This window comes from Petromyzon marinus, chromosome 72, assembly GCF_048934315.1.
Source record: "Petromyzon marinus isolate PM22_M1 ecotype Great Lakes invasive population chromosome 72, UKy_Petmar_22M1.pri1.0, whole genome shotgun sequence".
NCBI classification, from domain to species: Eukaryota; Metazoa; Chordata; class Hyperoartia; order Petromyzontiformes; family Petromyzontidae; genus Petromyzon; species Petromyzon marinus.
Genome location: NC_133738.1, coordinates 1,292,304 through 1,317,186, shown reverse-complemented (window position 1 = coordinate 1,317,186; position 24,883 = coordinate 1,292,304). Strand labels below are relative to the sequence as shown.

At 54.9% G+C, this 24,883-nt stretch overlaps 1 protein-coding gene and 1 long non-coding RNA gene across 2 annotated transcripts in view; both read left to right on the top strand.

The window, feature by feature from the left end:
• Positions 1-1,736: 1,736 nt before the first annotated feature.
• Positions 1,737-11,228, top strand: LOC142906915 (uncharacterized). The gene is made up of 3 exons (XR_012930553.1): positions 1,737-1,971; positions 2,873-3,220; positions 6,632-11,228. It is a non-coding gene; the product is annotated as an uncharacterized LOC142906915 (long non-coding RNA).
• Positions 11,229-12,216: 988 nt separating this feature from the next.
• Positions 12,217-24,883, top strand: part of LOC116958099 (cleavage and polyadenylation specificity factor subunit 4) — a 26,999-nt gene continuing 14,332 nt past the window's right edge. The window contains exons 1-3 of the mRNA XM_032980589.2: positions 12,217-12,521; positions 18,717-18,767; positions 23,556-23,708. Of these exons, the coding sequence (XP_032836480.1) occupies positions 12,419-12,521; positions 18,717-18,767; positions 23,556-23,708 (307 nt within the window). The 5' untranslated portion in view covers positions 12,217-12,418. The remainder of the gene's footprint in view (positions 12,522-18,716; positions 18,768-23,555; positions 23,709-24,883) is intronic.

The window sequence follows — 24,883 nt, the reverse complement described above, 5'->3', positions numbered from 1 at the left end:
ATGATGCTGCTGATGATGCTGTTGTTGATGATGATGATGTTGATGATGATGATGATGCTGCTGATGATGTTGTTGATGATGATGCTGCTGATGATGATGCTGTTGATGATGATGTTGATGATGATGATGCTGATGATGTTGATGATGATGCTGCTGATTATGTTGTTGATGATGATGATGCTGTTGATGATGTTGATGATGATGCTGATGATGATGTTGTTGATGATGATGCTGATGATGATGTAGTTGATGATGATGCTGTTGATGATGATGATGCTGATGATGATGCTGCTGCTGATGATGTTGATGATGATGATGCTGCTGATGATGATGCTGTTGATGATGATGCTGATGTTGTTGATGATGATGCTTATGTTGTTGATGATGATGCTGATGATGATGATGTTGATGATGCTGCTGATGATGTTGTTGATGATGATGATGCTGTTGATGATGATGATGCTGATGATGATGTTGTTGATGATGATGCTGTTGATGATGTTGATGATGATGATGATGCTGCTGATGATGATGTTGTTGATGATGATGTTGTTGATGATGATGATGATGTTGTTGATGATGATGATGTTGTTGATGATGATGATGCTGCTGATGATGTTGATGATGATGCTGCTGATGATGCTGTTGATGATGATAATGTTGTTGATGATGATGAGGATGATGCTGATGATGTTGATGATGATGATGATGTTGTTGATGATGATGATGTTGTTGATGATGATGACGCTGATGATGTTGATGATGTTGATGATGATGCTGATGATGTTGTTGATGATGATGATGATGCTGATGATGATGCTGATGATGCTGTTGATGATGCTGCTGCTGATGATGATGTTGATGATGATGCTGATGATGTTGATGATGATGATGCTGTTGATGATGATGATGTTGATGATGATGATGCTGATGATGTTGTTGATGATGATGATGATGATGCTGCTGCTGCTGATGATGATGATGTTGTTGATGATGATGATGTTGTTGATGATGATGCTGCTGATGATGCTGTTGATGATGATGTTGATGATGATGATGTTGATGATGATGTTGATGATGATGGTGATGTTGATGATGATGGTGATGTTGATGATGTTGCTGATGATGATGTTGATGATGATGATGATGTCGATGATGATGCTGATGATGATGTTGATGATGCTGGTGATGTTGATGATGTTGCTGCTGATGATGATGATGTTGATCATGATGCTGATGATGTTGATGATGCTGCTGATGATGTTGATGATGATGCTGATGATGTTGATGATGATGATGCTGTTGATGATGATGATGATGTTGTTGATGATGATGCTGCTGATGATGTTGTTGATGATGATGCTGTTGATGATGATGATGTTGATGATGATGATGCTGCTGCTGCTGATGTTGTTGATGATGATGATGCTGATGATGATGATGTTGTTGATGATGATGATGCTGCTGATGATGTTGTTGATGATGATGCTGATGATGATGTTGATGATGATGTTGCTGATGATGATGTTGATGATGATGATGTCGATGATGATGCTGCTGATGATGATGTTGATGATGCTGGTGATGTTGATGATGTTGCTGCTGATGATGTTGATGATGATGCTGATGATGATGCTGATGATGTTGATGATGCTGCTGATGATGTTGATGATGATGCTGATGATGTTGTTGATGATGATGATGCTGTTGATGATGATGATGTTGTTGATGATGATGCTGCTGATGATGTTGTTGATGATGATGATGTTGATGATGATGTTGATGATGATGATGCTGCTGCTGATGATGTTGTTGATGGTGATGCTGATGATGATGTTGTTGATGATGATGATGATGCTGCTGATGATGTTGTTGATGATGATGTTGTTGCTACCCCAGGATAAGGAGCCAAGAGGAATCATTCCACTTGAAAATCTCAACATCCTGGAGGTGGATGACCCTCGCAAACCGGTGAGAGAGAGACACTGTGGTTACCGTGGCAACACTGTGGTTACCATGGTAACACCGGTTATCATGGCAACACTGTGGTTACCTTGGTAACGCTGTGGTTACCGTGGTAACACCGGTTACCGTGGTAACGCTGTGGTTACCATGGTAACACTGTAGTTGCCGTGGTAACACTGGTTACCGTGGCAACGCTGTGGTTACCGTGGTGACGCTGTGGTTACCGTGGTAACACTGGTTACCGTGGTAACGCTGTGGTTGCCGTGGTAACGCTGTGGTTACCGTGGTAACACTGTGGTTACCATGGTAACACTGTGGATACCATGGTAACACAGTGTTTGCCACGGTAACAGTGGTTGCCATGGTAACACTGTGGTTGCCATGGTAACCAGTAACACCGGTTGCCATGGTAACACTGTGGTTTCCGTGGTGACACTGGTTTCCATGGTAACACTGTGGTTGCCACGGTAACACTGTGGTTGCCACGGTAACACTGGTTGCCATGGCAACACTGGTTGCCATGGCAACACTGGTTACCGTGGCAACGCTGTGGTTACCGTGACAACACTGTGGTTACCGTGGCAACACTGTGGTTACCATGGTAAGACTGTGGTTACCGTGGTAACACTGTGGTTACCGTGGTAACGCTGTGGTTACCATGGTAACACTGGTTACCGTGGTAACACTGTGGTTACCGTGGTAACACTGTGGTTACCGTGGTAACACCGGTTACCATGGTGACACTGTGGTTACCATGGTGACACTGGTTACCCTGGTAACACTGTGGTAACACTGTGGTTACCGTGGTAACACTGTGGTCACCATGGTAACACTGTGGTTACCGTGGCAACGCTGTGGTTGCCATGGTAACACTGTGGTTACCGTGGCAACGCTGTGGCTACCCCAGCACTGCTTCGAGCTGCAGAGTGCCGGGGGCGGAGTGGTGAAAGCGTGCAAGACGGAGGCTGATGGGCGCGTGGTGGAAGGGAACCACCAAGTTTACCGCATCTCAGCCAGCAGCGCTGAGGAGAGAGACCGCTGGGTTCAGGGCATCCGGTGAGACACAGAGACAGAGACACAGAGACACAGAGAGACACAGAGACACACACACAGAGAGAGAGACACACACACAGAGAGAGACACACAGAGAGACACAGAGAGACACACAGAGACACGTGGTGGAAGGGAACCACCAAGTTTACCGCATCTCAGCCAGCAGCGCTGAGGAGAGAGACCGTTGGGTTCAGGGCATCCGGTGAGACACAGAGACAGAGACACAGTGACACAGAGAGACACAGAGACACACACAGAGAGAGAGAGACACACACAGACACGGGGGGAGAGAGACACGGAGAGACACACACAGAGACACAGAGAGACACAGAGAGACACACAGAGACACGTGGTGGAAGGGAACCACCAAGTTTACCGCATCTCAGCCAGCAGCGCTGAGGAGAGAGACCGCTGGGTTCAGGGCATCCGGTGAGACACACAGAGACACAGAGACACGGGGAGACACAGAGACACACGGGGAGACACGGGGAGACACGGAGAGAGAGACACACACAGAGAGAGAGACACACACACAGAGAGAGACACACGGAGAGACACAGAGAGACACACACAGAGACACAGAGAGAGACACGGGGTGACACAGAGAGAGACACAGAGAGACACACAGAGACACGTGGTGGAAGGGAACCACCAAGTTTACCGCATCTCAGCCAGCAGCGCTGAGGAGAGAGACCGCTGGGTTCAGGGCATCCGGTGAGACACACAGAGAGACACAGAGAGACACACAGAGACACAGAGAGAGACACGGGGTGACACAGAGAGAGACACAGAGAGACACAGAGAGACACGTGGTGGAAGGGAACCACCAAGTTTACCGCATCTCAGCCAGCAGCGCTGAGGAGAGAGACCGCTGGGTTCAGGGCATCTGGTGAGACACACAGAGACACAGTGACACAGAGAGACACAGAGACACACACACAGAGAGAGAGAGACACACACAGAGAGAGACACACAGAGAGAGAGACAGACACACACACACAGAGAGAGACACACAGAGAGAGAGAGACACACACAGAGAGAGACACACAGAGAGAGAGACACACAGAGACACAGGGAGAGAGACACAGAGAGACACAGAGACACAGAGAGAGAGACACACACAGAGAGAGAGACACACACAGAGAGAGACACACAGAGAGAGACACACACAGACACGGGGGGAGAGAGACACGGAGAGACACACACAGAGACACAGAGAGACACAGAGAGACACACAGAGACGCGTGGTGGAAGGGAACCACCAAGTTTACCGCATCTCAGCCAGCAGCGCTGAGGAGAGAGACCGGTGGGTTCAGGGCATCCGGTGAGACACACGGAGACACAGAGACACGGAGAGACACACAGAGAGAGACACACACACAGAGAGAGACACACACAGAAAGAGAGACACACACACACACAGAGAGACACACACAGAGAGAGAGACGCACAGAGAGAGAAACGGGGGGAGAGACACACGGAGAGACACACGGGGAGAGAGACACACGGGGAGAGAGACACGGGGGGAGAGAGACGGAGGCTGATGGGCGCGTGGTGGAAGGGAACCACCAAGTTTACCGCATCTCAGCCAGCAGCACTGAGGAGAGAGACCGCTGGGTTCAGGGCATCCGGTGAGACACACGGGGACACAGAGACACAGAGACACACGGGGACAGAGACACAGAGACACACGGGGAGACACGGGGAGACACAGAGAGAGAGACACACACAGAGAGAGAGACACACACAGAGAAAGACACACAGAGAGAGACACACACAGAGAGAGAGACACACACAGAGAAAGACACACAGAGAGAGACACACACAGAGACAAACACAGAGAGAGACACACACACAGAGAGAGACACACACAGAGAGAGAGAGACACACACAGAGAGAGAGAGACACACACAGAGAGAGACACACAGAGAGAGACACACACAGAGACACACACAGAGAGAGACACACACAGAGAGAGACACACACAGAGAGAGACACACAGAGAGACACACACACAGAGAGAGACACACAGAGAGACACACACAGAGAGAGAGACACAGAGAGAGACACACACAGAGACACACACAGAGAGAGACACACAGAGAGAGAGAGAGACACACACAGAGAGAGACACACAGAGAGAGAAACGGGGGGAGAGAGACACGGGGAGAGAGACACAGAGAGACACACGGGGAGAGAGACACAGTGAGAGAGACACTGGGAGAGAGACACGGGGAGAGAGACGGAGGCTGATGGGCGCGTGGTGGAAGGGAACCACCAAGTTTACCGCATCTCAGCCAGCAGCGCTGAGGATAGAGACCGCTGGGTTCAGGGCATCCGGTGAGACACACGGGGACAGAGACACAGAGACACGGGGAGACACAGAGAGACACACGGGGAGAGAGACACGGAGAGAGAGACACACGGGGAGACACAGAGAGACACACGGGGAGAGAGACACGGGGAGAGAGACACGGGGAGAGAGACACACAGACACGGGGAGAGAGACACGGGGAGAGAGACACACAGACATGGGGAGAGAGACACACAGACATGGGGAGAGAGACACGGGGAGAGAGACACACAGACACACAGTGAGAGAGACACACAGTGAGTGAGACACAGACACACAGTGAGTGAGACACACAGACACACAGTGAGAGACACACAGTGAGAGAGACACACAGTGAGAGAGACACAGACAGTGAGAGAGACACAGACACACAGTGAGAAAGACACAGACACACAGTGAGAGAGACACACAGTGAGTGAGACACACAGACACACAGTGAGAGAGACACAGACACACAGTGAGAGACACACAGTGAGACACACAGACACACAGTGAGAGAGACACAGACACACAGTGAGAGACACACACACAGTGAGAGAGACACAGACACACAGTGACAGACACACACACAGTGAGAGACACAGACACACAGTGAGAGAGACACAGACACACAGTGAGAGAGACACACAGTGAGAGACACACAGTGAGAGAGACACAGACACACAGTGAGTGAGACACAGACACAGGGGAAACCGGTTGGACACTTTTGTCAAGATCATCTCTGTGTGTCTCTCTCTCCCCGTGTCTCTCTCTCCCCGTGTCTCTCTCCCCCCCGTGTCTCTCTCCCCCCCGTGTCTCTCTCTCCCCGTGTCTCTCTCTCCCCTTGTCTCTCTCTCCCCGTGTCTCTCCCCGTGTCTCTCTCCCCGTGTCTCTCTCTCCCCGTGTCTCTCCCTCCTCGTGTCTCTCCCCGTGTCTCTCTCTCCCCGTGTCTCTCTCCCCCCGTGTCTCTCTCTCCCCGTGTCTCTCTCCCCGTGTCTCTCTTTCCGTGTCTCTCTCTCCCCGTGTCTCTCTCTCTCCCCGTGTCTCTCCGTGTCTCTCTTCCCGTGTCTCTCTCTCCCCGTGTCTCTCCCTCCCCGTGTCTCTCCCTCCCCGTGTCTCTCTCCCCATGTCTCTCTCCCTGTGTCTCTCCCTGTGTCTCTCCGTGTCTCTTCCCCCGGGTCTCTCTCTCCCCGTGTCTCTCTCTCCCCGTGTCTCTCTCTCCCCGTGTCTCTCTCTCCCCGTGTCTCTCTCTCTCCCCGTGTCTCTCTCCCCGTGTCTCAGTGCGTGCATCAGCAGGGACCCCTTCTATGACATGCTGGCAGCTCGCAAGAGACGCGTCTCTACCAAGAAACGCAGCTGAAACGCTCACCCACTCACTCACTCACCCACTCACTCACCCACCCACTCACTCACCCACTCACTCACTCACCCACCCACCCACTCATCCACTCACTCACTCATTCACCCACCCACCCACTCACTCACCCACTCACCCACTCACTCACCCACTCACTCACCCACTCACTCATTCACCCACCCACTCACTCACCCACTCAGTCACTCACCCACCCACTCACTCACCCACTCACCCACTCACTCACTCACCCACTCACCCACCCAGTCACTCACTCACTCACCCACTCACCCACTCACTCACTCACCCACTCACCCACTCACTCACTCACCCACTCACCCACCCACTCACTCACTCACCCACTCACTCACTCACCCACTCACCCACTCACTCACTCACCCACTCACCCACCCACTCACCCACTCAGTTACTCACCCACATATCCACTGCAACATCACCACCATCACCTCTACCCCCATCATCACCAACACACCCACCATCATCACCACCACCCCCATCATCATCACCAACAACAACCGCCATTTGCCACTGAGTGGCGGTGACGTCACCACGACGCTTGTGCCAGGCTATGTGCACCCTGAGGCCACGTGAAGTGTCGAACGCCCGCTGGTAGGAGGTCACGGGGCAGACCCAGCAGGTGCCACGGGTCGACTGACTGAGATGACTGGCTGATGCACCACCTGTGCGCCCTACTGTGCCAACCTGCTGTGCTTTAGCCACCCGGCGCTCCGCTCGTTGTTGTGAACGTCGCTCCTCCGCCCTCCGTTATTGTTGGAGGTCGACTGCCTCCAACTGCCCAGTAGCGTCCTTCACGAGCCTCCTCCACAGAGGCCGATCTTGACACCGCTGGTACCAGTCATCGGCAAATCCACTCAGCTCCACGTCCTCCCATACCACATCACTCCATCTCTTCTCTATCCCGTGCCGCGCCCGTTTAGCCCCCTCGATCCGGCCGAACAAAAGCTGTTTCGGCATGCGGTGGTTGGGCATGCTGGCTACATGACCCAGCCAACGCAGCCTTGCCCGCCGGAGGAGCTCACCGATGGGACCTTGCCCAGATCTTTTAAGGATTTGTGAGCGCCTCACACAATCCAGTCTGGTTAAACCCAGGATGGATCGTAGGCAGGCCAGCCTAAATGTTTCTAATCGGCGAAGATGTTCCATTAGGGGGGTCCACGTTTCGCAAGCGTAGAGAAGGGAGGGAATGACCGTGGCCGAGAAGACCTGAAGCTTAGTGCGGAGCGACAGACCAGGTAGCTTCCACACAGCGTTACGCAACCGATGAAAAGATATTGCCACTCGACTGATTCGGAGTGAGACCTCTGCTGTTAAACTGGAGCCGGTCATAAGCACACTGCCCAGGTATGGGAAACTCTCCACTCTCTCCACAACTGCGCCATCACCGATGGGGAGTTGTGGGGGTAGAGTTTCCGATGGTACAAAATACCCAGGCAGGTGCTTAGTTTAGGTGGGGCTGATGGTAAGGCCCCACCTCTTAGTGGCACGCTCCAGTCTCAGCAGCAGCGTCTCCAACTCCTCCTCTGAATGAGCAGCTATTACCAAATCATCGGCATACATAACGTGATTGAGCAATAGGGAGCCATCCCTTGACCGCACCCGGGCATCGATCAGTCTCCCATTATATCTGTACCTTATGGAGATTCCCCCGGTACAGCTATTGAAGGCTTCACGAACTACGTGGTCAAAATAGATGTTAAATAATGTGGGAGCCAGAGGACATCCCTGTCGCACCCCAAGGTGTACAGGGAATGGCTCTGACTCCCGGCCACGTAGTTTTACCCAGGCCCGCTCACCATCATGAAGGTCCTTAATGATCGGAAGGAGAGGGTCAGGTACTCCAAAAGCACGAAGAACAACCCAGAGCCCAGGCCTACTGATGGTATCATAGGCCTTGACCAGGTCAATAAAGCAGAGATGTAGGTATTTTTGGAATTCCCTACACCTCTGCTGTAGCAGACGGGCAGAAAATATGGCATCTGTGCAGGACCGCCCTTTCCTGAAACCGCATTGGGGCTCCGCAAGCCTCTCCTCGGCGTGCCTGGCAAGGCGATGTTGAATCATCTTTGCCAGGACCTTTCCCGGCACAATGAGGAGTGAGATGCCCCTGTAGTTGTTACAGTCTGTGCGGTCCCCCTTCTTAAAAAGGGGGACCGCTTCTTAAAAAGGGGGACCACCAGGGCATCCTTCCAATCCTGCGGAACCCGTCCAGTGGTCCAGACTGTTGTTATTATGTAATTTAGGGCAGTCTGTGCACAAACGCCACCCTCCCTCAGCATTTCGCTTGGGAGATCATCTCTACCCGCTGCCTTTCCTGGTCTCAGACTCCGGATCGCCTTCAGTACTTCCTCAACAGATGGCACCTCAGCCAGCCACTCACAGGGGGTGACTCCTTCCAATATTTGAGGCACCGCAGCCTCAGCAGGGTCATCTTCACTTTGTGCCACAGTGTTTTCCTGGCTGAGGGATTTTCCCTCTCACAGGACCTCACACAAATGCTCAGTAAACCTGCAAACCTGTTCCTGGGGGTCGGAGATTGGATCACCGTTTTTTCCCCTAATGATGGTAATAGGTGTGGCGCTGCAGGTTACTTTTTTGATGGAGTTAAATAGACTCCATCTCCTCAGAAACCCGCGACCACCACCCATCCTTGCAGCGCCTCACGGCTCTCCGAACCTCCGAGCGAAGGCTGCGGTAAGCCTCCTCATTCTCTGACGTAGGATTCTGTAGCCGATGACAGTGGGCCTGTCGCTTTTTCTCAACCATCCTGAACACCTCTGTCAGCCAGGGTCTCTGGGGAGGTCTGGACCACGTACCCAAAGCAGCCATTGCAGCTGCATGAGTCACAGTCCTAAACCTCGCTCATTTACCCTCGACATCAGGAGGAGTGGGGGACGATGCCAATCCCAGCCGCAAGCGATGATGAAATTCTCGCAACTTTCATCAGATAACTGAGACCAGGCCACTTTAGGTTGCAATGGGGTCCTGGGTGTACACCCACCACCGGAGTGGAAGAATGGCAGGCGCATCTTACAGATGACTTGTCGATGGTCAGAGGGCAGATCAGCTCCACGGTAGGTCCTGGTGTCAAGGACATAGGCTTGCATCCGCTGGTCCGTCACAGTGTAGTGCAGCAGATGTTCTTGCTTGGACCCGGCATGCATCCATGATGTGTGGATGCGCCGATGCCGAAACAGCGTGTTGGTAAATACAAGCCCATGGGCTGCACAAAAATCTAGCAGCCTCCTACCGTTATTGAGCTGATCTGGCCACCCAACAAGATGACTCTATCCCGAGGGGCCACTTCAGCCAGCACCTGTGACAGGAGGTCATAGAAGGCATCTGACTCATCGGCTTTGCCTGCATCCCTCCACGGATGTTCATCTTCGGTGGGGGCATAAGTAACCACGACCACCATTCCTCGCCTCCAGTTGATGGGAAGGCGAGCCCAAAGTAGCCTGGGGCTTACAGCTTCCCACACCTCACCGCCACGCTACCACGCCCCCTTCATTCTTTTGTTCAAAAGAAGAGCCACACCCTGTTGCTTGGCAGTCTCCTGCCCCGAGTAGAGGACTGTCCACCCCTCATGGTGGCAGGAGCCAGAACCGGTCCACCGGACCTCCTGAATGCCACATAAATCCAGGCGGTACCGGTCCAGCTCCTGACAGAGGAGTGGCAGCCTCTCCTCCGCAGTGAGCGTTCGAACATTCCACGTGGCTACCCGTAGAGGCTTTTCGTTGTTTCTGGAGGAGCCCCGAGGGTAGAGATTCAATCTCCTGGCTCCGCCAATTTTGGGTTTGGCCAGGAGACGTCATAGACTCCTGCCCCCCCGGGGCCTCCGGCACAAGCTTATTAGTTACATATTTCAGTTTAACTCGTGGTTTCGTGGTAATTAATTGAAGGTGGAGGGGTTACCAGCCCCTCGCACCTGTCCAGAGCCCCCGTTTAGCTCCTGTGGTGGTCACAGACGCCATGAGGGGAGGAGCCAATCAAAATTGGACTTCCCCCCCACAGCACTGTCCACGACAGAGTTGCCCGTCCGTCTAGTGGCTGTAGGCTCCCTGTGTGTCACAGTGTTCTGCTGCTGATGATACTGCTGATGCTTATGATGATTATCTTATGTTGTTTTTTGCAAAGCGCTCACTCGCTCAGCCACCCACTCATCCACTCACCCACCCACCTACTCACCCACCAACTCACCCCCCCATCCACCCACTCACCAACCCACCCACTCACCCACCCACTCACCCAACCACTCACCCACTCACTCACCCACCCACTCACCAACCCACTCACCAACCCACTCACTCACCCACTCACCCACCCATTCACTCATCCACCCATTCACTCATCCACTCACCCACGGACTGCTTCAGGTGATGCCGCATTGAGATTCCAACGCAACGCTCACCACCAATGTTGCTATCGCTATTGTTGTTGTTTCTGCAAGTCGATGCCTTTTCAAATAAATACGTAAATCCATCACCAATGTTATCATCATCATCATCCTTACGATCGTGTTGTTGATGTTGATGATGTGGTGGGGGTTAGCAAGCGTCAATGTGAACACGTGAATGTGAACACGCAGGTCGGGGCTTACTGAGCTCTGTGTGGTGAAGCCTACACAGTTGCGTTTGGGAGGTTGGTCTGCTTACCACGGCTGTCGAGACGTCACGGTTTATACTACACTATACACTACACTATACACTACTACACTACACTATACACTACTACACTATACTATACACTACTACACTATACACTACTACACTATATTATACACTACTACACTACACTACTACACTATATACTACACTATACACTACTACACTACACTATACACTAACATACACTACTACACTATACACTACACTACTACACTATACTATACACTACTACACTACACTATACACTACTACACTATACTATAGACTACTACACTATACACTACTACACTATACACTAACATACACTACACTATACACTACACTACTACACTATACACTACTACACTATACACTACTACACTATACACTACTACACTATACACTACACTATACACTACTACACTATACACTACACTATACACTACACTATACACTACTACACTATACACTACTATACACTACACACTGTACACTACTACATTATACACTACTACACTGTACACTACTACACTATACACTCGCCATACCCCTTGCCCAGCATGGCCGCCCTCCACCCCCGCACCATCCCCTACCCAACATGGCCGCCCTCCACCCCCCGCGCCAGCATGGCCACCTTCCACCCCAACACCCTACCCAACATGGCCGCCCCCCCTCCCCCGCACCCTCCACCCGTCCACCAAACCGCCAAAAAAAACCACCGCCCCAACAATAAATCGCCCCGACCAATCAGCGCCGAGGTTGCTTCGACCGCGACGTCACCACCCCCCCCTCCCGGTTGGTGGGTTGACGACCAATGGGGAGCCGCGACACTAAACCGCCGACCCACTCACCCACCCACCCACCCACACAGCAGCTCAGCGTTTTGCGGCCTAGTGGAGGCTTTTGCGTTTGAAACATTTTTCGTTTTAAAATAAAAAAAACCTCACCACAAAAACAACAGCTGCTGCGGCCGAGACGACGTCGTCGTTGTTGTGATTCATCGTCTACCTCGTCAAGATCGTCGTCAACATGCAGGAGTTGGTGGCTCCGATCGACCACATTCGATTCGACATCGAGTTGGCGGTCGAGCAACAGCTGGGGGCACAGCCGCTTCCATTCCCCGGCATGGATAGTGAGGAGCGCTCACCACTCACCAATTACTAATTACTCACCAATTACTACTCACCAATTACTAATTACTCACCAATTACTACTCACCACTCACCAATTACTAATTACTCACCAATTACTACTCACCACTCACCAATTACTACTCACCACTCACTCACCACTCACCAATTACTACTCACCAATTACTACTCACCACTCACCAATTACTACTCACCACTCACTCACCACTCACCAATTACTACTCACCAATTACTACTCACCAATTACTCACTACTCACCACTCACCACTCACCAATTACTACTCACCAATTACTACTCACCAATTACTCACTACTCACCACTCACCAATTACTACTCACCAATTACTCACCAATTACTACTCACCACTTACCACTCACCAATTACTACTCACCAATTACTACTCACCACTTACCACTCACCAATTACTACTCACCACTTACCACTCACCACTTACTCACCAATTACTACTCACCAATTACTACTCACTACTCACCAATTACTACTCACCACTTACCACTCACCACTCACCAATTACTACTCACCAATTACTACTCACCAATTACTACTCACCACTCACCAATTACTACTCACCAATTACTACTCACCAATTACTACTCACCACTCACCAATTACTACTCACCACTTACTCACCACTCACCAATTACTACTCACCAATTACTACTCACCACTCACCAATTACTACTCACCAATTACTACTCACCAATTACTACTCACCACTCACCAATTACTACTCACCACTTACCACTCACCAATTACTACTCACCAATTACTACTCACCACTTACTACTCACCACTCACCAATTACTACTCACCACTCACTCACCACTCACCAATTACTACTCACCAATCACTACTCACCACTCACTCACCACGCACCAATTACTCCTCACCAATTACTCACCAATTACTACTCACCACTTACTCACCAATTACTCACCAATTACTACTCACCACTCACCAATTACTCACCACTTACTACTCACCAATTACTACTCACCACTTACCACTCACCAATTACTCACCAATTACAACTCACCACTCATCAATTACTCACCAATTACTACTCACCACTTACTCACCACTCACCAATTACTACTCACCAATTACTACTCACCACTTACTCACCACTCACCAATTACTACTCACCAATTACTACTCACCACTCACCAATTACTACTCACCACTTACTACTCACCACTCACCAATTACTACTCACCAATTACTACTCACCACTCACCACTCACTCACCAATTACTACTCACCAATCACTACTCACCACTCACTCACCACTCACCAATTACTACTCACCAATTACTCACCAATTACTACTCACCACTTACTCACCAATTACTCACCAATTACTACTCACCACTCACCAATTACTCACCACTTACTACTCACCAATTACTACTCACCACTTACCACTCACCAATTACTCACCAATTACTACTCACCACTCATCAATTACCACTCACCAATTACTCACCAATTACTCACCAATTACCACTCACCACTTACTCACCACTCACCAATTACTACTCACTACTCACCAATTACTACTCACCACTCACTCACCACTTACTCACCAATTACTCACCACTCACTCACCACTCACCAATTACCACTCACCAATTACTACTCACCACTCACTCACCAATTACTACTCACCACTCACTCACCAATTACTACTCACTCACTCACCACTCACCAATTACTACTCACCACTCACTCACCACTCACCACTTACTCACCAATTACTCACTCACTCACCACTCATCAATTACTCACCACTCATCAATTACCAATTACTCACCACTCACTCACCAATTGATCACCAATTACTCACCAATTACTACTTACTCACGACTCACTACTCACTCACCACTCACTGACTCACCACTTACTCACCACTCACTCACCACTCACACCGTGTCTCCCTCCTCGTGTCTCTCTCCCCGTGTCTCTCTCCCCGTGTCTCTCTCTCCCCGTGTCTCTCTCTCCCCGCGTCTCTCTCTCCCCGCGTCTCTCTCTCCCCGCGTCTCTCTCTCCCCGTGTCTCTCTCCCCGTGTCTCTCTCCCCGTGTCTCTCTCCCCGTGTCTCTCTCCTCGTGTCTCTCTCCCCGTGTCTCTCTCTCCCCGTGTCTCTCTCTCCCCGTGTCTCTCTCCCCGTGTCTCTCTCTCCCCGTGTCTCTCTCCCCGTGTCTCTCTCCTCGTGTCTCTCTCCCCGTGTCTCTCTCCCCGTGTCTCTCTCCCCGTGTCTCTCTCCTCGTGTCTCTCTCCCCGTGTCTCTCTCCCCGTGTCTCTCTCTCCCCGTGTCTCTCTCTCCCCGTGTCTCTCTCCCCGTGTCTCTCTCTCCCCGTGTCTCTCTCCCCGTGTCTCTCTCCCCGTGTCTCTCTCCCCGTGTCTCTCTCCCCGTGTCTCTCTATCCCCGTGTCTCTCTCCCCGTGTCTCTCTCCCCGTGTCTCTCTCTCCCCGTGTCTCTCTCTCCCTCCTCGTGTCTCTCTCCCCGTGTCTCTCTCTCCCCATGTCTCTCTCTCCCCGTGTCTCTCTCCCCGTGTCTCTCTCCCCGTGTCTCTCTCCCCGTGTCTCTCTCCCCGTGTCTCTCTCCCCGTGTCTCTCTCTCCCCATGTCTCTCTCCCCGTGTCTCTCTCCCCGTGTCTCTCTCTCCCCGTGTCTCTCTCTCCCCGTGTCTCTCTCCCCGTGTCTCTCTCCCCGTGTCTCTCTCTCCCCGTGTCTCTCTCCCCGTGTCTCTCTCCCCATGTCTCTCTCCCCATGTCTCTCTCCCCGTGTCTCTCTCCCCGTGTCTCTCTCTCCCCGTGTCTCTCTCCCCGTGTCTCTCTCCCCGTGTCTCTCTCTCCCCGTGTCTCTCTCCCCGTGTCTCTCTCCCCGTGTCTCTCTCTCCCCGTGTCTCTCTCCCCGTGTCTCTCTCTCTCCCCGTGTCTCTCTCCCCGTGTCTCTCTCCCCGTGTCTCTCTCCCCGTGTCTCTCTCCCCGTGTCTCTCTCTCCCCGTGTCTCTCTCTCCCCGTGTCTCTCTCTCCCCGTGTCTCTCTCTCCCCGTGTCTCTCTCCCCGTGTCTCTCTCTCCCCGTGTCTCTCTCCCCGTGTCTCTCTCTCCCCGTGTCTCTCTCCCCGTGTCTCTCTCCCCGTGTCTCTCTCTCCCCGTGTCTCTCTCCCCGTGTCTCTCTCCCCGTGTCTCTCTCCCCGTGTCTCTCTCTCCCCGTGTCTCTCTCCCCGTGTCTCTCTCTCTCCCCGTGTCTCTCTCCCCGTGTCTCTGTGTCTCTCTCCCCCGTGTCTCTCTCCCCGTGTCTCTCTCTCTCTCCCCGTGTCTCTCTCCCCGTGTCTCTCTCTCTCTCCCCGTGTCTCTCTCCCCGTGTCTCTCTCCCCGTGTCTCTCTCCCCGTGTCTCTCTCCCCGTGTCTCTCTCCCCGTGTCTCTCTCCCCGTGTCTCTCTCCCCGTGTCTCTCTCTCTCTCCCCGTGTCTCTCTCCCCGTGTCTCTCTCCCCGTGTCTCTCTCCCCGTGTCTCTCTCCCCGTGTCTCTCTCCCCGTGTCTCTCTCCCCGTGTCTCTCTCCCCGTGTCTCTCTACCCGTGTCTCTCTCCCCGTGTCTCTCTCCCCGTGTCTCTCTCCCCGTGTCTCTCTACCCGTGTCTCTCTACCCGTGTCTCTCTCCCCGTGTCTCTCTCCCTGTGTCTCTCTCTCCCCGTGTCTCTCTCCCCGTGTCTCTCTCCCCGTGTCTCTCTCCCCGTGTCTCTCACCCCGTGTCTCTCTCCCCGTGTCTCTCTCCCCGTGTCTCTCTCCCCGTGTCTCTCTCTCCCCGTGTCTCTCTCTCTCCCCGTGTCTCTCTCTCCCCGTGTCTCTCTCACCCCGTGTCTCTCTCCCCGTGTCTCTCTCCCCGTGTCTCTCTCCCCGTGTCTCTCTCTCCCCGTGTTTCTCTCTCTCCCCGTGTCTCTCTCTCCCCGTGTCTCTCTCTCCCCGTGTCTCTCTCTCCCCGTGTCTCTCTCCCCGTGTCTCTCTCCCCGTGTCTGTCTCCCCGTGTCTCTCTCCCCGTGTCTCTGTGTCTCTCTCCCCGTGTCTCTCTCCCCGTGTCTCTGTGTCTCTCTCCCCGTGTCTCTCTCCCCGTGTCTCTCTCCCCGTGTCTCTCTCCCCGTGTCTCTCTCCCCGTGTCTCTCTCCCCGTGTCTCTCTCTCCCCGTGTCTCTCTCTCCCCGTGTCTCTCTCCCCGTGTCTCTCTCCCCGTGTCTCTCTCTCCCCGTGGCTCTCTCCCCGTGTCTCTCTCTCCCCGTGTCTCTCTCCCCGTGTCTCTCTCTCTGTCTCTCTCCCCGTGTCTCTCTCCCCATGTCTCTCTCTCCCCGTGTCTCTCTCTCCCCGTGTCTCTCTCCCCGTGTCTCTCTCTCCCCGTGTCTCTCTCCCCGTGTCTCTCTCCCCGTGTCTCTCTCTCCCCGTGTCTCTCTCCCCGTGTCTCTCTCTCCCCGTGTCTCTCTCCCCGTGTCTCTCTCTCCCCGTGTCTCTCTCCCCGTGTCTCTCTCTCCCTGTGTCTCTCTCTCCCCGTATCTCTCTCTCCCCGTGTCTCTCTCTCCCCGTGTCTCTCTCTCCCCGTGTCTCTCTCCCCGTGTCTCTCTCCCCGTGTCTCTCTCCCCGTGTCTCTCTCTCCCCGTGTCTCTCTCCCCGTGTCTCTCTCTCCCCGTGTCTCTCTCCCCGTGTCTCTCTCTCCCCGTGTCTCTCTCCCCGTGTCTCTCTCTCCCCGTGTTTCTCTCTCTCCCCGTGTCTCTCTCTCCCCGTGTCTCTCTCTCCCCGTGTCTCTCTCTCCCCGTGTCTCTCTCCCCGTGTCTCTCTCCCCGTGTCTGTCTCCCCGTGTCTCTCTCCCCGTGTCTCTGTGTCTCTCTCCCCGTGTCTCTCTCCCCGTGTCTCTGTGTCTCTCTCCCCGTGTCTCTCTCCCCGTGTCTCTCTCCCCGTGTCTCTCTCCCCGTGTCTCTCTCCCCGTGTCTCTCTCCCCGTGTCTCTCTCTCCCCGTGTCTCTCTCTCCCCGTGTCTCTCTCCCCGTGTCTCTCTCCCCGTGTCTCTCTCTCCCCGTGGCTCTCTCCCCGTGTCTCTCTCTCCCCGTGTCTCTCTCCCCGTGTCTCTCTCTCTGTCTCTCTCCCCGTGTCTCTCTCCCCATGTCTCTCTCTCCCCGTGTCTCTCTCTCCCCGTGTCTCTCTCCCCGTGTCTCTCTCTCCCCGTGTCTCTCTCCCCGTGTCTCTCTCCCCGTGTCTCTCTCTCCCCGTGTCTCTCTCCCCGTGTCTCTCTCTCCCCGTGTCTCTCTCCCCGTGTCTCTCTCTCCCCGTGTCTCTCTCCCCGTGTCTCTCTCTCCCTGTGTCTCTCTCTCCCCGTATCTCTCTCTCCCCGTGTCTCTCTCTCCCCGTGTCTCTCTCTCCCCGTGTCTCTCTCTCCCCGTCTCTCTCTCCCCGTGTCTCTCTCTCCCCGTGTCTCTCTCCCCGTCTCTCTCTCCCCGTGTCTCTCTCTCCCCGTGTCTCTCTCTCCCCGTGTCTCTCTCCCCGTGTCTCTCTCTCCCCGTGTCTCTCTCTCCCCGTGTCTCTCTCTCCCCGTGTCTCTCTCCCCGTGTCTCTCTCCCCGTGTCTCTCTCCGTGTCTCTCTCTCTCTCTGTGTCTCTCTCCCCGTGTCTCTGTGTCTCTCTCTCCGTGTCTCTCTCTCTGCGTCTCTCTCCCCCCGTGTCTCTGTGTCTCTCTCCCCGTGTCTCTCTCTCCCCGTGTCTCTCTCCCCGTGTCTCTCTCTCCCCGTGTCTCTCTCTCCCCGTGTCTCTCTCTCCCCGTGTCTCTCTCCCCGTGTCTCTCTCCCCGTGTCTCTCTCCGTGTCTCTCTCTCTCTCTGTGTCTCTCTCCCCGTGTCTCTGTGTCTCTCTCTCCGTGTCTCTCTCTCTGCGTCTCTCTCCCCCCGTGTCTCTGTGTCTCTCTCCCCGTGTCTCTGTGTCTCTCACCCCGTGTCTCTCTCCCCGTGTCTCTCTCCCCGTGTCTCTCTCTCCCCGTGTCTCTCTCCCCGTGTCTCTCTCTCCCCGTGTCTCTCTCTCCCCGTGTCTCTCTTCCCGTGTCTCTGCGTCTCTCTCCCCGTGTCTCTCTCCCCGTGTCTCTCTCCCCGTGTCTCTCTCCCCGTGTCTCCCCCTCCGTAGAATCCGGAGCGGCCGTCTGCCACTTCTTTCTCAAGGGGCAGTGCGGCAAAGGTGAGCGTCCGTGGGCGTTGACGACAACAACAACAACAACAACCACAACAACCACAACAACAACCACAACAACAACCACAACAACCACAACTACAACCACAACAACAACCACAACAACCACAACAACAACCACAACAACCACAACAACAACCACAACAACAACAACCACAACAACAACCACAACAACAACTACAACAACAACCACAACAACATCAACCACAACAACAACCACAACAACAACCACAACAACAACTACAACAACCACAACAACAACCACAACAACAACAACAACCACAACAACATCCACAACAACAACCACAACAACAACCACAACAACAACCACAACAACCACAACAACAACCACAACCACAACAATAACAACCACAAACAACAACCACAACAACCACAACAACAACAACCACCACCATCACCACCACCACCACCGTCACCACCACCACCACCACCGTCACCACCACCACCACCACCACCGTCACCACCACCACCACCGTCACCACCACCACCGTCACCACCACCGCCACTACCACCGTCACCACCACCACTGTCACCGTCACCGTCACCGACGAGATTCGCCCGCTGGGCCTTGACAATTCATCGCCACAATCCCGCGGATGGAGGCCTCACGTCGAATTAATCCGATTCCACCCTCCCCTCCCCCCGCCCTTTGACCCTCGGTTGCCGTGACAACCGCGTGACGGGGGGCCGGGGGGGGGGGGTCCCCTGGGGGGCTGGGGGGGCGCGGGGGGGTGGGGGCTGAAAATGGCGGCCGTCCGTCAGACGCGTCGGGGATTCCAACAGGACCTGGCATTTACGGCTTTCATTGAGGCCGTGACCAACGTGGGTAGTAGTTAGAGGAGGGCCTGGGGTCTCTCTGTGTGTGGGGGTGGTTCTGGGTGAACTCGGTATTTGCTGATCAAGGACTCCGTGACCACCGTGGGTAGTTAGAGGTCCTGGGGTCTCTCTGTGTGGTTCTGGGTGAACTCGGTAGGTCCCAGACTCTCCGCTTTGCTGACTCTCCGCTTTGCTGATCAAGGACTTCGTGACCACCGTGGGTAGTTAGAGGAGGGCCTGGGGTCTCTCTGTGTGTGGGGGTGGTTCTGGGTGAACTCGGTAGGTCCCAGACTCTCCGCTTTGCTGATCAAGGACTCCGTGACCACCGTGGGTAGTTAGAGGTCCTGGGGTCTCTCTGTGTGGTTCTGGGTGAACTCGGTAGGTCCCAGACTCTCTGCTTTGCCGATCAAGGACTCCGTGACCACCGTCGGTAGTAGTTAGAGGAGGTCCTGGGGTCTCTGTGTGGTTCTGGGTGAACTCGGTAGGTCCCAGACTCTCCACTTTGCCGATCAAGGACTCCGTGACCACCGTGGGTAGTTAGAGGAGGTCCTGGGGTCTCTCTGTGTGGTTCTGGGTGAGCTCGGTAGGTCCCAGAGTCTCCGCTTTGCCGATCAAGGACTTCGTGACCACCGTGGGTAGTAGTTAGAGGAGGGCCTGGGGTCTCTGTGTGGTTCTGGGTGAACTCGGTAGGTCCCAGACTCTCCGCTTTGCTGATCAAGGACTTCGTGACCACCGTGGGTAGTTAGAGGAGGGCCTGGGGTCTCTGTGTGGGTCGTTCTGGGTGAACTCGGTAGGGTCCCAGACTCTCCGCTTTGCTGATCAAGGACTCCGTGACCACCGTGGGTAGTTAGAGGAGGTCCTGGGGTCTCTCTGTGTGGTTCTGGGTGAACTCGGTAGGTCCCAGACTCTCCGCTTTGCTGATGATCAAGGCCGCCGTGACCACCGTGGGTAGTTAGAGGTCCTGGGGTCTCTCTGTGTGGTTCTGGGTGAGCTCGGTAGGTCCCAGACTCTCCTCTTTGCTGATCAAGGACTTCGTGACCACCGTGGGTAGTAGTTAGAGGAGGTCCTGGGGTCTCTGTGTGGTTCTGGGTGAACTCGGTAGGTCCCAGACTCTCCGCCTTGCCGATGATCAAGGACTCCGTGATCACCGTGGGTAGTTAGAGGAGGGCCTGGGGTCTCTCTGTGTGGTTCTGGGTGAGCTTGGTAGGTCCCAGACTCTCCGCTTTGCCGATCAAGGACTCCGTCACCACCGTGGGTAGTTAGAGGAGGGCCTGGGTCTCTGTGTGGTTCTGGGTGAACTCGGTAGGTCCCAGACTCTCCGCTTTGCTGATCAAGGACTCCGTGACCACCGTGGGTAGTTAGAGGAGGTCCTGGGGTCTCTCTGTGTGGTTCTGGGTGAACTCGATAGGTCCCAGACTCTCCGCTTTGCCGATCAAGGACTCCGTGACCACCGTGGGTAGTTAGAGGAGGGCCTGGGGTCTCTGTGTGGTTCTGGGTGAACTCGGTAGGTCCCAGACTCTCCGCTTTGCTGATCAAGGACTCCGTGACCACCGTGGGTAGTTAGAGGTCCTGGGGTCTCTCTGTGTGGTTCTGGGTGAACTCGGTAGGTCCCAGACTCTCCGCTTTGCTGATCAAGGACTTCGTGACCACCGTGGGTAGTTAGAGGAGGGCCTGGGGTCTCTGTGTGGGTCGTTCTGGGTGAACTCGGTAGGTCCCAGACTCTCCGCTTTGCTGATCAAGGACTCCGTGACCACCGTGGGTAGTTAGAGGAGGGCCTGGGGTCTCTGTGTGGTTCTGGGTGAACTCGGTAGGTCCCAGACTCTCCGCTTTGCTGATCAAGGACTCCGTGACCACCGTCGGTGGTAGTTAGAGGAGGTCCTGGGGTCTCTGTGTGGTTCTGGGTGAGCTCGGTAGGTCCCAGAGTCTCCGCTTTGCCGATCAAGGACTTCGTGACCACCGTGGGTAGTTAGAGGAGGGCCTGGGGTCTCTCTGTGTGTGTGGGTCGTTCTGGGTGAACTCGGTAGGTCCCAGACTCTCCGCTTTGCCGATCAAGGACTCCGTGACCACCGTCGGTAGTAGTTAGAGGAGGGCCTGGGGTCTCTGTGGGGATCGTTCTGGGTGAGCTCGGTAGGTCCCAGACTCTCCGCTTTGCCGATCAAGGACGCCGTGATCACCGTGGGTAGTTAGAGGTCCTGGGGTCTCTGTGTGGTTCTGGGTGAACTCGGTAGGTCCCAGACTCTCCGCCTTGCCGATGATCAAGGACTCCGTGACCACCGTGGGTAGTTAGAGGAGGGCCTGGGGTCTCTGTGTGGGTCGTTCTGGGTGAACTCGGTAGGGTCCCAGACTCTCCGCTTTGCCGATCAAGGACTCCGTGACCACCGTGGGTAGTTAGAGGAGGTCCTGGGGTCTCTCTGTGTGGTTCTGGGTGAACTCGGTAGGTCCCAGACTCTCCGCTTTGCTGATCAAGGACTCCGTGACCACCGTGGGTAGTTAGAGGAGGTCCTGGGGGGTCTCTGTGTGGTTCTGGGTGAACTCGGTAGGTCCCAGACTCTCCGCTTTGCTGATCAAGGACTTCGTGACCACCGTGGGTAGTTAGAGGAGGTCCTGGGGGGTCTCTGTGTGGTTCTGGGTGAACTCGGTAGGTCCCAGACTCTCCGCTTTGCTGATCAAGGACTCCGTGACCACCGTGGGTAGTTAGAGGTCCTGGGGTCTCTCTGTGTGGTTCTGGGTGAACTCGGTAGGTCCCAGACTCTCCGCTTTGCCGATCAAGGACTCCGTGACCACCGTGGGTAGTTAGAGGTCCTGGGGTCTCTGTGTGGTTCTGGGTGAACTCGGTAGGTCCCAGACTCTCCTCTTTGCTGATCAAGGACTCCATGACCACCGTGGGTAGTTAGAGGAGGGCCTGGGGTCTCTGTGTGGTTCTGGGTGAAGTCGGTAGGTCCCAGACTCTCCGCTTTGCTGATCAAGGCCGCCGTGACCACCGTGGGTAGTTAGAGGAGGTCCTGGGGTCTCTGTGTGGTTCTGGGTGAAGTCGGTAGGTCCCAGACTCTCCGCTTTGCTGATCAAGGACTTCGTGACCACCGTGGGTAGTTAGAGGAGGTCCTGGGGTCTCTCTGTGTGGTTCTGGGTGAACTCGGTAGGTCCCAGACTCTCCGCTTTGCTGATCAAGGACTCCGTGACCACCGTGGGTAGTTAGAGGAGGTCCTGGGGGGTCTCTGTGTGGTTCTGGGTGAAGTCGGTAGGTCCCAGACTCTCTGCTTTGCTGATGATCAAGGACTCCGTGATCACCGTGGGTAGTTAGAGGAGGGCCTGGGGTCTCTGTGTGGGTCGTTCTGGGTGAACTCGGTAGGGTCCCAGACTCTCCGCTTTGCCGATCAAGGACTCCGTGACCACCGTGGGTAGTTAGAGGAGGGCCTGGGGTCTCTCTGTGTGGTTCTGGGTGAACTCGGTAGGTCCCAGACTCTCCGCTGCCCTGACTCTCCGCTGCTGCCCCTGACTCTGCCCTGACTCTCTGCTGCCCCTGACCCTGCCCTGACTCTCTGCTGCCCCTGACCCTGACCCTGCCCCTGACCCTGCCCCGACTCTCTGCTGCCCCTGACCCTGCCCCTGACTCTCCTGCCCTGACTCTCTGCTGATCCTGCCCTGACTCTGCCCTGACTCTCTGCTGATCCTGCCCCTGACTCTCTCTGCTGTCCCTGACTCTCCCTGCCCTGCCTCTCTCTGCTGTCCCTGACTCTCCCTGCCCTGACTCTCTCTGCTGCCCCTGACTCTCCCTGCCCTGCCTCTGACTCTCTGCTGATCCTGCCCCTGCCCTGACTCTCTGCTGCCCCTGACTCTGCCCTGACTCTCTCTGCTGTCCCTGACTCTCCCTGCCCTGACTCTCTCTGCTGCCCCTGACTCTCCCTGCCCTGCCTCTCTCTGCTGCCCCTGACCCTGCAGGCCCCATGTGTCCCTTCCGCCACGTGAGTGGAGAGAAGACCGTGGTTTGCAAGCATTGGCTTCGGGGACTCTGCAAGAAGGGAGACCAGTGCGAATTCCTGCACGAGTTCGACATGACCAAGATGCCAGAGTGTTATTTCTACTCCAAGTTCGGTTGGGTGGGTGAGTGGGTGGGTGAGTGGGTGGGTGGGTGAGTGGGTGGGTGAGTGAGTGGGTGGGTGGGTGAGTGGGTGAGTGGGTGGGTGGGTGAGTGGGTGAGTGGGTGAGTGGGTGAGTGGGTGAGTGGGTGGGTGGGTGGGTGAGTGGGTGAGTGACCAAGATGCCAGAGTGTTACTTCTACTCCAAGTTCGGTGGGTGGGTGAGTGGGTGGGTGAGTGGGTGGGTGAGTGGGTGGGTGGGTGAGTGGGTGGGTGGGTGGGTGGGTGAGTGAGTGGGTGGATGGGTGAGTGAGTGGGTGAGTGGGTGAGTGAGTGAGTGAGTGGATGGGTGGGTGAGTGGGTGAGTGGGTGGGTGGATGAGTGGGTGGGTGAGTGAGTGGGTGGGTGGGTGAGTAGGTGGGTGAGTGAGTGGGTGGGTGAGTGAGTGGGTGGGTGAGTGAGTGGGTGGGTGGGTGGGTGAGTGAGTGAGTGAGTGGGTGAGTGAGTAAGTGAGTGGATGGGTGGGTGAGTGGGTGAGTGGGTGGGTGGATGAGTGGGTGGGTGAGTGAGTGGGTGGGTGGGTGAGTGGGTGGGTGAGTGAGTGGGTGGGTGGGTGGGTGAGTGAGTGGGTGGGTGGGTGAGTGGGTGGGTGAGTGAGTGAGTGAGTGGGTGGGTGGGTGAGTGGGTGGGTGGGTGAGTGGGTGGGTGGGTGGGTGAGTGGGTGGGTGGGTGAGTGGGTGGGTGGGTGGATGAGTGGGTGGGTGAGTGAGTGGGTGGGTGAGTGAGTGGGTGGGTGAGTGAGTGAGTGGGTGGGTGGGTGAGTGAGTGGGTGGGTGAGTGAGTGGGTGGGTGAGTGAGTGAGTGGGTGAGTGAGTGAGTGGATGGGTGGGTGAGTGGGTGAGTGGGTGGGTGGATGAGTGGGTGGGTGAGTGAGTGGGTGGGTGAGTGAGTGAGTGAGTGGGTGAGTGAGTGGGTGGGTGGGTGAGTGGGTGGGTGGGGTGAGTGGGTGGGTGGGTGAGTGGGTGGGTGGGTGGGTGAGTGGGTGGGTGGGTGAGTGGGTGGGTGGGTGAGTGGGTGAGTGAGTGGGTGGGTAGGTGAGTGGGTGAGTGAGTGAGTGAGTGGGGTGAGTGGGTGGGTGGGTGGTGAGTGGGTGAGTGGGTGGGTGAGTGAGTGAGTGGGTGGGTGGGTGGG